Source organism: Perca fluviatilis, chromosome 15 (assembly GCF_010015445.1).
Source record: "Perca fluviatilis chromosome 15, GENO_Pfluv_1.0, whole genome shotgun sequence".
NCBI classification, from domain to species: domain Eukaryota; kingdom Metazoa; phylum Chordata; class Actinopteri; order Perciformes; family Percidae; genus Perca; species Perca fluviatilis.
The window spans coordinates 35,501,148-35,511,633 of record NC_053126.1 but is presented as its reverse complement, the minus strand read 5'-3'; the positions used below and the strand labels follow the sequence as shown (position 1 = coordinate 35,511,633).

Here is a 10,486-nt window from a genome sequence, read left to right as displayed (position 1 = left end):
CTCGGGAAAGGGAAGTTTGGGGTCCCCTGCTGGAGCTGCTCCCCCCGCGACCCGACACCGGATAAGCGGACGAAGATGGATGGATGGACCCCCTAGCTGTAGATAGGTGGGCCAACACATTTTTTGTGCATGCATCATTTTAGTCCGGTGCAACACAGGCAGCGCCGCCGCTAGTTAGCTTGGCGCAGTGAATGGAATCCTACGTTGCCGGTTAGCATGTTGTGAGTAAAAATGAGCCAACAAAAGACAAAAAAACAACCTAATTACTTGCACTGAAACAAAAACTGCTTTGGCCCACCTATCTACAGCCAGGGTAGACCGTGATAAGCCCTATTTCAACAAACGGTGGCATATTCCTTTAAGGAAAGCTGTGAACGCGCATCTATCCAAATTACTTCAGCCTGGCTCGACCTAGTCGCTCCTCCTCAGCCTGGCTTTGCCTTCGTGAAACGCACAAAGCCGATGGGATGCACCGATTAGACTAGGTCAGGACTCACTTAATCAGTTATCCAGGATTTATAAATTCTAATTTTGTGAAATAGCCCTCTGGTCTGGCAACACACAGTTTTAGGTTTTGTTTGCATTTGTGGGGAGACATATGATGAAGGTCTGGGGGACTCACAGAACCTTTTGAGCATTGAACGCTTCATTTCCTGTATTCTTGTGAAATCTTCTGCACCTATATCTCCCTTTTCTGCATCAATGTATGTTGAAAATATATGAGTCCTGATTAGGGAGTTGGCCTCAATTAAGTCTTTAAAACACTTAATGGGGCCTGTCTGATTTCCCTGGAGGAATGGAGCCTGACCTGTCGGCTCCTCCTCCTTCCCTGGAGGAGCTGACGGTCCGGTCCTGTCAGTCCACATGGAGCCCCGAGGAACAGACATCCAGTCGGACCACAAACGCCTCACAGCTCACAGCTCGGCCCTCAGGCGAGATGATTAAGAAACAGCTCATGACAGGAGGAGTATGTTGAGATGTTATCACAGCTGAGGGGCTGAGAGATTATTTTCACTGTCAATTAATCTGTGCATTATTTATCTGTATGAAAGGATTAGTTGTTGGTCTCTAAAATGTCAGAAAATGGTGAAAAATGTGGATCAGTGTTTCCCAAAGCCCAAGATGACGTCCTCAAATCACTAGCATAGCCAGAAAAGAGACTCTGGGTGTGCATCAGAAAAACTGGGTGTGCCACATTTATGGTCGAAGTAATGTGCACCTCCACAAATATTTAGCAACATAGGCCTTTATCTCAGCTGCCCAGTCGGAAGATGGTATTTAGATGGCATTGGGCCTAATCACTCCTGAGGGCTATTTCACAAATCCTAGGTAGCAGATTAAACCTGGATTTCCCAGTTATCCTGGCTCAATTAAGCCTTGACTTGGTTTAAAAAAAGCAGAGGCACCTAAGTTACCATGGAGATTTATTCTGTGCAGCTAGCCTGGTCCTGACCAGGCAAACAGCCAGGATGTGTTAATCCTGGAGCCTTGTCTTTTCACTCAGCAGTGGGTTTACCTTATTGTTATCAGCCTGGATTAAAATACAACAGGTGCATATTGCTGTTCATTTAAGTACTGTTATTATTGTTAAGTTGTGACCATTATTTTTCATAATTATTCATGTGACTGCTGTTTATATTGTTGTTAGATGTTTGATGAATATATTACTGCAGTTGTTGAGATAATTAGAAAAGGCTGATATATTTGCCAAATGTGTTTTAAATGAAGTCTGTTACTAAGGGCAATAAATAAAGTGCTGTACATGTGTGGACCAATGCAGCTTGAATAATTTTAGTTGATTTTTTTGTATTCTTTAACAATGAAGGATTTAATAAATTGGCATCCATAGCACACAGTTTGTGTTGTCCAGTAAACTGGGACTATAATTTGGGAAGATTGTACAATTTCAAGAACATATCCTAATTGTACAATCCTCCCAAATTATAGTCTTAGTAACTGGACCAGTAACTATATAGTGTAGACTACTGTACAACAATAGGGAGAGGACACCTACGTGGTTTTTGACCTTATATTTTGCTGGGGGATAACGAATAATGAAAATATTCTGTTGCATTCATGTTTATAGTGTGCATTATATTTATTTAATTATCTGTATAGTGTCTAGATTTTAGAGCCCAATTTCTTCAGTGTTTTTCTTTTCTATGTCTATATATACGAGGGAGTAAAGCATATAATATGTAAAGAAAGAAACTCGTCCTCTATTAAAAAAAAAGACCAAAAAAACACATGAAATAAAGTGTGGCAAATAATAGCGGACCGACTGAATGTCTAAAAATATACATTTATGAACTACTGCTTTTAACTGAAACATTCACTGAGTCACTGTCATTTGCAAAAACAAACAATTGTACACTTTGCATTAAAAGCGAGCAGTGGAAGATAATATGACTTGACCCATGAGAGAGAGGGAGAAACGATTTATTTACGCATCATATTCTAGCGTTGTAGAAAATGTATCTTCATGGTAAATTTCCTGAGTAACATTATCTTCTGCTCACTTTTAAGTAAAGCAAAGAGAACAACTGTTAATTTGTGAAAATGATTAGTAGCCTAATCCTTGAATGGTATGATTATGACTGTTTCAGTTCAGATCAGAGGTCAGTTAATGTATATACTAGGCTGCATGCGCATTCACTCGGTCCGCGATCGTCTGCCACGCCTTCTATTGCTGTTTTATTACAGTGGCCATGTTTCTTTTTTTACAAATAATGGCCCTCATTTATGAAACGTGCGTACGACTTAAAACAGGTGTAGTACAGGCGTACGCCGATTCCTACGCAAAGCTCGGCATTTATCAGTTTGGACGCGAGGGTAGGCTGCGATAAAATCTCACGTCTGGTCTGAACTTGTGTACGCAAGTTTTCGAGTCAGTGTGGACTTTCGGTGTAGCATATAAACAGTTTAACAGGAGAAAGAGAAGTCATCAGTTGATCACTTATCAGCAATGACAGATCTGGCTCTTTTAGAGGACCTCTATGCGCCTGTACAACAGTGCACACGTACGCGAACGTGTCAAGGCTGTATAAATAAAATAAACTTCAGCTGGAGTCCCATTTACTACGGCAACACTGTTGACCGCATCAGTGATCTCTTTCCATTCCGCATTCTTTCTCCAGCCTTTAATAACAGTTTTCAGGCTGCCAAAAAGTACACACAATGGTGCAAATGAACCTGAGATATCAGGGTTTCAATCTCCACCTCTGAAAAGTGCCACTTCTCAGCTGGATTATGTCGTAAATTGTAGGGGCGAGGCCTCAAAACCGAGAATATATTGGGGCGTGATATTTAAATTACGATCATTTCCAGCCACTGTATTTATCAAAGTACGACCATTCTGACGCTCTGATTGGTGTGATACCAACGTTTCATGAATCACACGTGAAGCCTGTCGTAAGATGATTTCTGCGCTCATATCTGCGCTGAGGAGGAGCGACTAGGTCGAGCCAGGCTGAAGTAATTTGGATAACTTAACAGACCGCAAGGTCGATATCAGATTTACTGACGCAATAATGGAGAATATGCTTGGTGCATTTACTTTACACAGAGTGAGCAGCAGCTTCTTATGTAAGTTTGATGAAGTGAAACACATTATTTGTAAGAAACACGGCAGCTGTAATAAAACAGTGACAGAAAGCATTGCAAACAATCGCCGACCGACTGAATGTGTTAGTGGCCGAAAAATAGACTTTATGTGACCACAACTCCGAACTGAAACCGTCATATTTTTAACATTCAAGGAGTTAGGCTACTAATCATTTGCACACATTAACAGTTGTATATATTGCATTAACAGTGGGCAGAATGGTTTCAGTTAATAGAAGTGGTTCGTAAATGTATATTTTTAGACTATCATTTAGTCCATTCGCTATTGTCTGCCACACAATTTCTCTCTGTTTATCATAGCGGCCGAGTTTGCTTCTTCACATACTGTATATGCTTAGCTTCCTCGTATATATGGACATAGAAAATAAAGACGCTGAAGAAATTGGACTCTAAAATCTAGAAACTATGAAGATAATTAAGTGATAAACTCAATGCACACTGTGAACATGACTGTAACAGAGTATTCATCAGTTATTCTCCCCAGCAAAATATAAGGTCAAAACCATTGAGGTGTCCTCTCCCAACACATTCTCACTCCCATCGCCTTAGAAAATGACGCTTGGTCAGGTGCCTTGGACGTTGTTAGTGATGCTAAAAGTCTCCTTTAGTGTCATATCTCAATGCGCTTTATCTAACGGGCTTGGTCGGGACTATTGCCATCACTTTTGTCAGTTAGGTAAAGGAAAAGTTTGTGGGTAGGCTTATGTTTCCATGACACGCGGGGCAAGAACAGGATGGATGGGTTTAGGAAAAGAATAACGGGACGGTTGGGTTTAGTTAAAGAAGAACGGGACGGTTGGGTTTAGGAAATGTGACACGCGGGACACGATCCTGCTACATAAGGATGACAGACTCATGCACATTTCTGCAGCATCAGTTCATTACCTTTGAAGCACTGTCAGGAAACCCTTTTTGCCTCGCATGCCTTGTGACTGGGGAATTTGTTCTCAGAGATAGTGAGTATGTTAAGATTTTCAAGGTCTTTTAATACATTGTATAACCCCATTGGTTCACACTGCTTGTAGAGCAGTGCTGTTTTGTGGTTGTTTTGCTCTTTCTCACTGTTTCTGTGAGTTTCTAGTGTCTTGGTATGTAATGATCTCATTGTTTTTGCTCTGATTTATGAGGAATCTTGCATGGGCAATTGCTAGAAAATCCCCCAAAAAGCTACGGTTGGTAGCAAATATCACCACACAGCAGCATTTAAGCATTTTTCTGTTGTTTGCTACCAGACAAAATTGACAATGAGGCACTTTCACGCAATACAAGTCAATGGAGAGCAGAAATTTCCCACAATCTATTGGGGGTGGTAAATAAATTAGCTTTGTCTCTATTTACCCTACAACTCTAACTCTTGGTTTATAAAACAACAGCCATACCTTTACAGATTGCAAATTAGTTGAATACACAATGGAGTAGTCCTTCACAATGAGTAAGGTCATGTTTTCTCTCAAATTCCAGAAAATTAATTTTTTTTTATGTGAACTTCCTCCACAGGATGATGACTCGGTCTGTGGTCTTTGTCTTGTTGGCTGTTCTAGGTCAGGCCAGCGGCCAAGTTGGTGAGATTATTCTTTTAATTGTTTGAATCAAATTATTGATATTTACCCAATTAATTCACAATTTAGTATTTAATAGGCATATGTAAAATGTGTACCTATCTAGCAATCTTCATTATCACATTTTGTAACTAAACACTGCTTGAACTGGTGATTTATACCATATACTGTAACATGACCAATACATGACTTAGCAGAACGTCACATTCAAATTTCAATCAAATACGCTGATTGTATGGCGACAAATTTGGTCAGATCAACATATGTAATATGTCTGTGCCTTCCATAAACTATCTTTAATGACACATTTTGTAACTCTATCCAGATCCTAATATTGCTAGAGGTGGAAACGTGACTCAGTCCTCCCTGTATGCTAATGGCGTCCCTGAAAGGGCGATTGATGGAAATCGTGCTAGCAACTGGGCACAGGGATCCTGTACCCACACTAACAATGATTTAAAACCATGGTGGAGACTGGACCTCCTGAAGACATATCGGATCAACACTGTCACCATCACCAACAGAGGAGATTGTTGCCCCGAAAGAATCAGTGGTGCTGAGATCCGCATTGGCGATTCGCTCAATGACAAAGGCAATGGTAACCCCAGGTATTACAACACGTTCTGTCTTATATTAGGTTTAAACATTTAACATTGGTTGTGTAAATAACAGGAAATTAGTGCACTAGATATCTACGTACCTCCCTAATAGCCATAGTTTTCACAGCAACAGCATGATCAGAATTTAAATACAACTGGTGGTATGATGTATGCACAGTCTGTGTGTTTGGTAATCCAGTTTTACTCATAGTTCTGTTTTATTTTATTCGTCATCAGATGTACCGTTATCTCGTCTATGGCAGCTGCCACCTCCCAAATCTTTGGGTGTAATGGAATGGAAGGCCGTTATGTAAACATTGTGATTCCTGGAAGACAAGAGTACCTGACACTGTGTGAGGTGGAAGTCAATGGTCAGCCTAAAGGTAACGCTGCTCCAACTAGTGATTTATACCATATAATGTGACCAATAAATGACTTTGAGCAGACAGTCACATTCAAAGTTCAATCAAATATGATGACTGCCTGTTCTTTTACAGCAAATTTGGTCAGATCAACACATGTAATATGTATGTGCCTTCCATCTTTAATGACACATTTTGTAACATTGTCCAGCTCTTAATATTGCTCTAACTGGAAACGTGATTCAGTCCTCCCTGTATGCTAATGGCGTCCCTGAAAGGGCCATTGATGGAAATCGTGCTAGCAACTGGGCACAGGGATCCTGTACCCACACTAACAATGATTTAAAACCATGGTGGAGACTGGACCTCCTGAAGACATTTCAGATCAACACTGTCACCATTACCAACAGAGGAGATTGTTGCCCCGAAAGAATCAATGGTGCTGAGATCCGCATTGGCGATTCCCTCAATGACAATGGCAACGGTAACCCCAGGTATTACAACACGTTCTGTCTTATATTAGGTTTAAACATTTAACATTGGTTGTGTAAAAAGAAGGAAATTAGTGAACTGGATATCTACATACTTCCCTAATAGAAAGCCATAGTTTTCAAAGCAATAGCATGATCAGAATTTAAATAAAAGTGGTAAGATGTACGCACATTCTGTGTGTGGTAACCCAGTTTTACTCATAGTTCTGTTTTATTTTATTCGTCATCAGATGTACCGTTATCTCGTCTATGGCAACTGGGACCTCCCAAACCTTTGTGTGTAATGGAATGGAAGGCCGTTATGTAAACATTGTGATTCCTGGAAGACAAGAGTACCTGACACTGTGTGAGGTGGAAGTCACTGGTCAGCCTAAAGGATACGCTGCTACAACTGGTGATTTATACCATATAATGTGACCAATAAATGACTTTGAGCAGACAGTCACATTCAAAGTTCAATCAAATATGATGACTGCCTTTTCTTTTGCAGCAAATTCGGTCAGATCAACACATGTAATATGTATGTGCCTTCCATCTCTAATGACACATTTTGTAACTTTGTCCAGCTCTTAATATTGCTCAAACTGGAAACGTGATTCAGTCCTCCCTGTATGCTAATGGCGTCCCTGAAAGGGCCATTGATGGAAATCGTGCTAGCAACTGGGCACAGGGATCCTGTACCCACACTAACAATGATTTAAAACCATGGTGGAGACTGGACCTCCTGAAGACATATCAGATCAACACTGTCACCATCACCAACAGAGGAGATTGTTGCCCCGAAAGAATCAATGGTGCTGAGATCCGCATTGGCGATTCGCTCAATGACAATGGCAATGGTAACCCCAGGTATTACAACACGTTCTGTCTTATATTAGGTCTAAATATTTAACATTGGTTGTGTAAAAAGCAGGAAATTAGTGCACTGGATATCTACATACCTTCCTAATAGAAAGACATAATTTTCAAAGCAACAGCATGATCAGAATTTAAATAAAAGTGGTAAGATGTACGCACATTCTGTGTGTGGTAACCCAGTTTTACTCATAGTTCTGTTTTATTTTATTCGTCATCAGATGTACCGTTATCTCGTCTATGGCAGCTGGGACCTCCCAAACCTTTGTGTGTAATGGAATGGAAGGCCGTTATGTAAACATTGTGATTCCTGGAAGACAAGAGTACCTTACACTGTGTGAGGTGGAAGTCACTGGTCGGCCTAAAGGTAACGCTGCTCCAACTGGTGCTTTATACCATATAATGTGACCAATAAATGACTTTGAGCAGACAGTCACATTCAAAGTTCAATCAAATATGATGACTGCCTGTTCTTTTGCAGCAAATTAAGTCAGATCAACACATGTAATATGTATGTGCCTTCCATCTTTAATGAAACATTTTGTAACTTTGTCCAGCTCTTAATATTGCTCAAACTGGAAACGTGATTCAGTCCTCCCTGTATGGGAATGCCATCCCTGCAAGGGCCATTGATGGAAATCGTGCTAGCGTATTTGGACAGGGATCCTGTAGCGTCACTAACAATGATTTAAAACCATGGTGGAGACTGGACCTCCTGAAGACATATGAGATCAACACTGTCACCATCACCAACAGAGGAGATTGTTGCCCCGAAAGAATCAGTGGTGCTGAGATACGCATTGGCGATTCCCTCAGTGACAATGGCAACGGTAACCCCAGGTATTACAACACGTTCTGTCTTATATTAGGTTTAAACATTTAACATTGGTTGTGTAAATAACAGGAAATTAGTGCACTAGATATCTACATACCTTCCTAATAGAAAGCCATAGCTTTCACAGCAACAGCATGATCAGAATTTAAATATGAGTGGTAAGATGTACGGACAGTCTGTGTGTGGTAACCCAGTTTTACTCATAGTTCTGTTTTATTTTATTCGTCATCAGATGTACCGTTATCTCGTCTATGGCAGCTGGGACCTCCCAAACCTTTGTGTGTAATGGAATGGAAGGCCGTTATGTAAACATTGTGATTCCTGGAAGACAAGAGTACCTGACACTGTGTGAGGTGGAAGTCACTGGTCAGCCTAAAGGTAACGCTGCTCCAACTGGTGATTTATACCATATAATGTGATCAATAAATGACTTTGAGCAGACAGTCACATTCAAAGTTCAATCAAATATGATGACTGCCTGTTCTTTTGCAGCAAATTAAGTCAGATCAACACATGTAATATGTATGTGCCTTCCATCTTTAATGACACATTTTGTAACTTTGTCCAGCTCTTAATATTGCTCAAACTGGAAACGTGATTCAGTCCTCCCTGTATGGGAATGCCATCCCTGAAAGGGCCATTGATGGAAATCGTGCTAGTGTCTTTGGACAGGGATCCTGTAGCGTCACTAACAATGATTTAAAACCATGGTGGAGACTGGACCTCCTGAAGACATATCAGATCACCACTGTCACCATCACCAACAGAGGAGATTGTTGCCCCGAAAGAATCAATGGTGCTGAGATCCGCATTGGAGATTCCCTCAATGACAATGGCAACGGTAACCCCAGGTATAAGAGCACTTTATGTCTTGGATTTTAAAATGTAACATTGGTTGTGTAAATTACAGGAGATTAGTGCACTGTATATATACATAATTACCTAATAGAAAGACATATTTTTCCCTGCAATGGCATGATCACATTTTAAATACGAGTGGTAAGATGAATGCATAGTCTGTGTCTCGTAACACGGTTTTACTCATAGTTCTGTTTGTTTTATTTTTCATCAGATGTACCGTTATCTCATCTTTGGCAGCTGGCACCTCCCAAACCTTTGTGTGTAATGGAATGGAAGGCCGTTACGTAAACATTGTGATTCCTGGAAGAGAAGAGTACCTAACACTGTGTGAGGTGGAAGTCACTGGGTCTCTAAACTGATTTTAAAACAATTTTGTCAGTTCATGTCCACTTATTTTTAACGCTGGTATATGCAAGTTAGCGTATTTGATGTGTTCTAGCTTTGCAAACCGAGCATATTTTTAGTAAAACACTTGGCATTGTCATATGGTCTAAAATCATCTGGCCAAAGGACTACAGTTGAAAATTAGCCGGCTGGCTAATACTGGCACATTTACAGAAATGTTAATTAATGTGTGATGTCCTTTATAAAATAAAGAATAAGAATAACATAAGGTTAGGACAATCCAAAGCTGAAGCTTTATGTGGAACTGACACAGATGTTTGTTTCATACATTAGTTAAAGTGCCCATATTATGAAAAATACTTTTTCTGGTATTTGGGGTGTTCTTTTGTGTCTCTGGTGCTTCCACACACATACAAACTTTGAAAAAAATCCATCCATGCTGTTTTGAGTGAGATACGGTTTCTGAATGTGTCCTGTCTTCAGTCTCCTAGTGAGCTGTTCAAAATCGGCTCGGACTGTGACGTCACAATCCGAAATGAGCTGGCTAACCGCAACCGTTAGCTCGTAGCGTTAGCATTAGCATCGTTCTCAATAGCAAAGCACTGCTACAACACACATAAGTTCACCATAATCTACAAAAGAACTACTTACATGTGCGCCCTCGTTTAGAAGTCTCCCAGCTAATCCTGCCTTGTAACTGACTGAAGTTGGAGAAACAGCCTGTCTTTTACTTCTATGGAGCTAGCTAGCTGACATGATCTACATCTGAGCTACTGAGCATGTGCGAGTGCAATCAAAGATAGTACAGAAGAAGAAGTTGAAAAGAGGTCTCACTCTGTAGCTAAAACAGAAACCAGGTGAAAAGAGGATCTACAGCAGGTAGAGAGAGCTGTGCAGTACAACAAAAATATGGTGTTTTTTGAAAATTAAACCATGTAAACCTATTCTGGTACAA

The 10,486-nt window shown here is 40.5% G+C and overlaps 1 protein-coding gene across 3 annotated transcripts; it reads left to right on the top strand.

The window, feature by feature from the left end:
• Window positions 1-4,559: 4,559 nt before the first annotated feature.
• LOC120574786 lies at window positions 4,560-9,932 on the top strand. 3 transcript variants are annotated; one of them, XM_039825235.1, is made up of 12 exons: window positions 4,560-4,580; window positions 5,122-5,186; window positions 5,509-5,791; window positions 6,020-6,165; window positions 6,356-6,638; window positions 6,866-7,011; window positions 7,202-7,484; window positions 7,712-7,857; window positions 8,048-8,330; window positions 8,558-8,703; window positions 8,894-9,176; window positions 9,398-9,932. In XM_039825235.1, exons 2-12 carry the CDS (start codon window positions 5,123-5,125, stop codon window positions 9,543-9,545), a joined length of 2,211 nt encoding a protein of 736 aa, XP_039681169.1. In that variant the 5' UTR covers window positions 4,560-4,580; window position 5,122; the 3' UTR covers window positions 9,546-9,932. The 3 variants fall into 3 exon arrangements, with proteins under 3 accessions (XP_039681169.1, XP_039681168.1, XP_039681170.1); XM_039825234.1 differs by having other exon boundaries at window positions 6,866-7,029; XM_039825236.1 differs by lacking the exons at window positions 6,866-7,011; window positions 7,202-7,484.
• The last annotated feature ends 554 nt before the right edge of the window (window positions 9,933-10,486 follow it).

Coding starts and splice junctions, on each gene's coding strand:
- LOC120574786 (XM_039825234.1), top strand. CDS start 5,123: ATGATGACTCGGTCTGTGGTCTTTGTCTTGTTGGCTGTTCTAGGTCAG. Junction 7,030..7,201: donor AGGATACGCTGCTACAACTG/GTGATTTATACC, acceptor AACTTTGTCCAG/CTCTTAATATTGCTCAAACT. Junction 7,485..7,711: donor AATGGCAATGGTAACCCCAG/GTATTACAACAC, acceptor ATTCGTCATCAG/ATGTACCGTTATCTCGTCTA.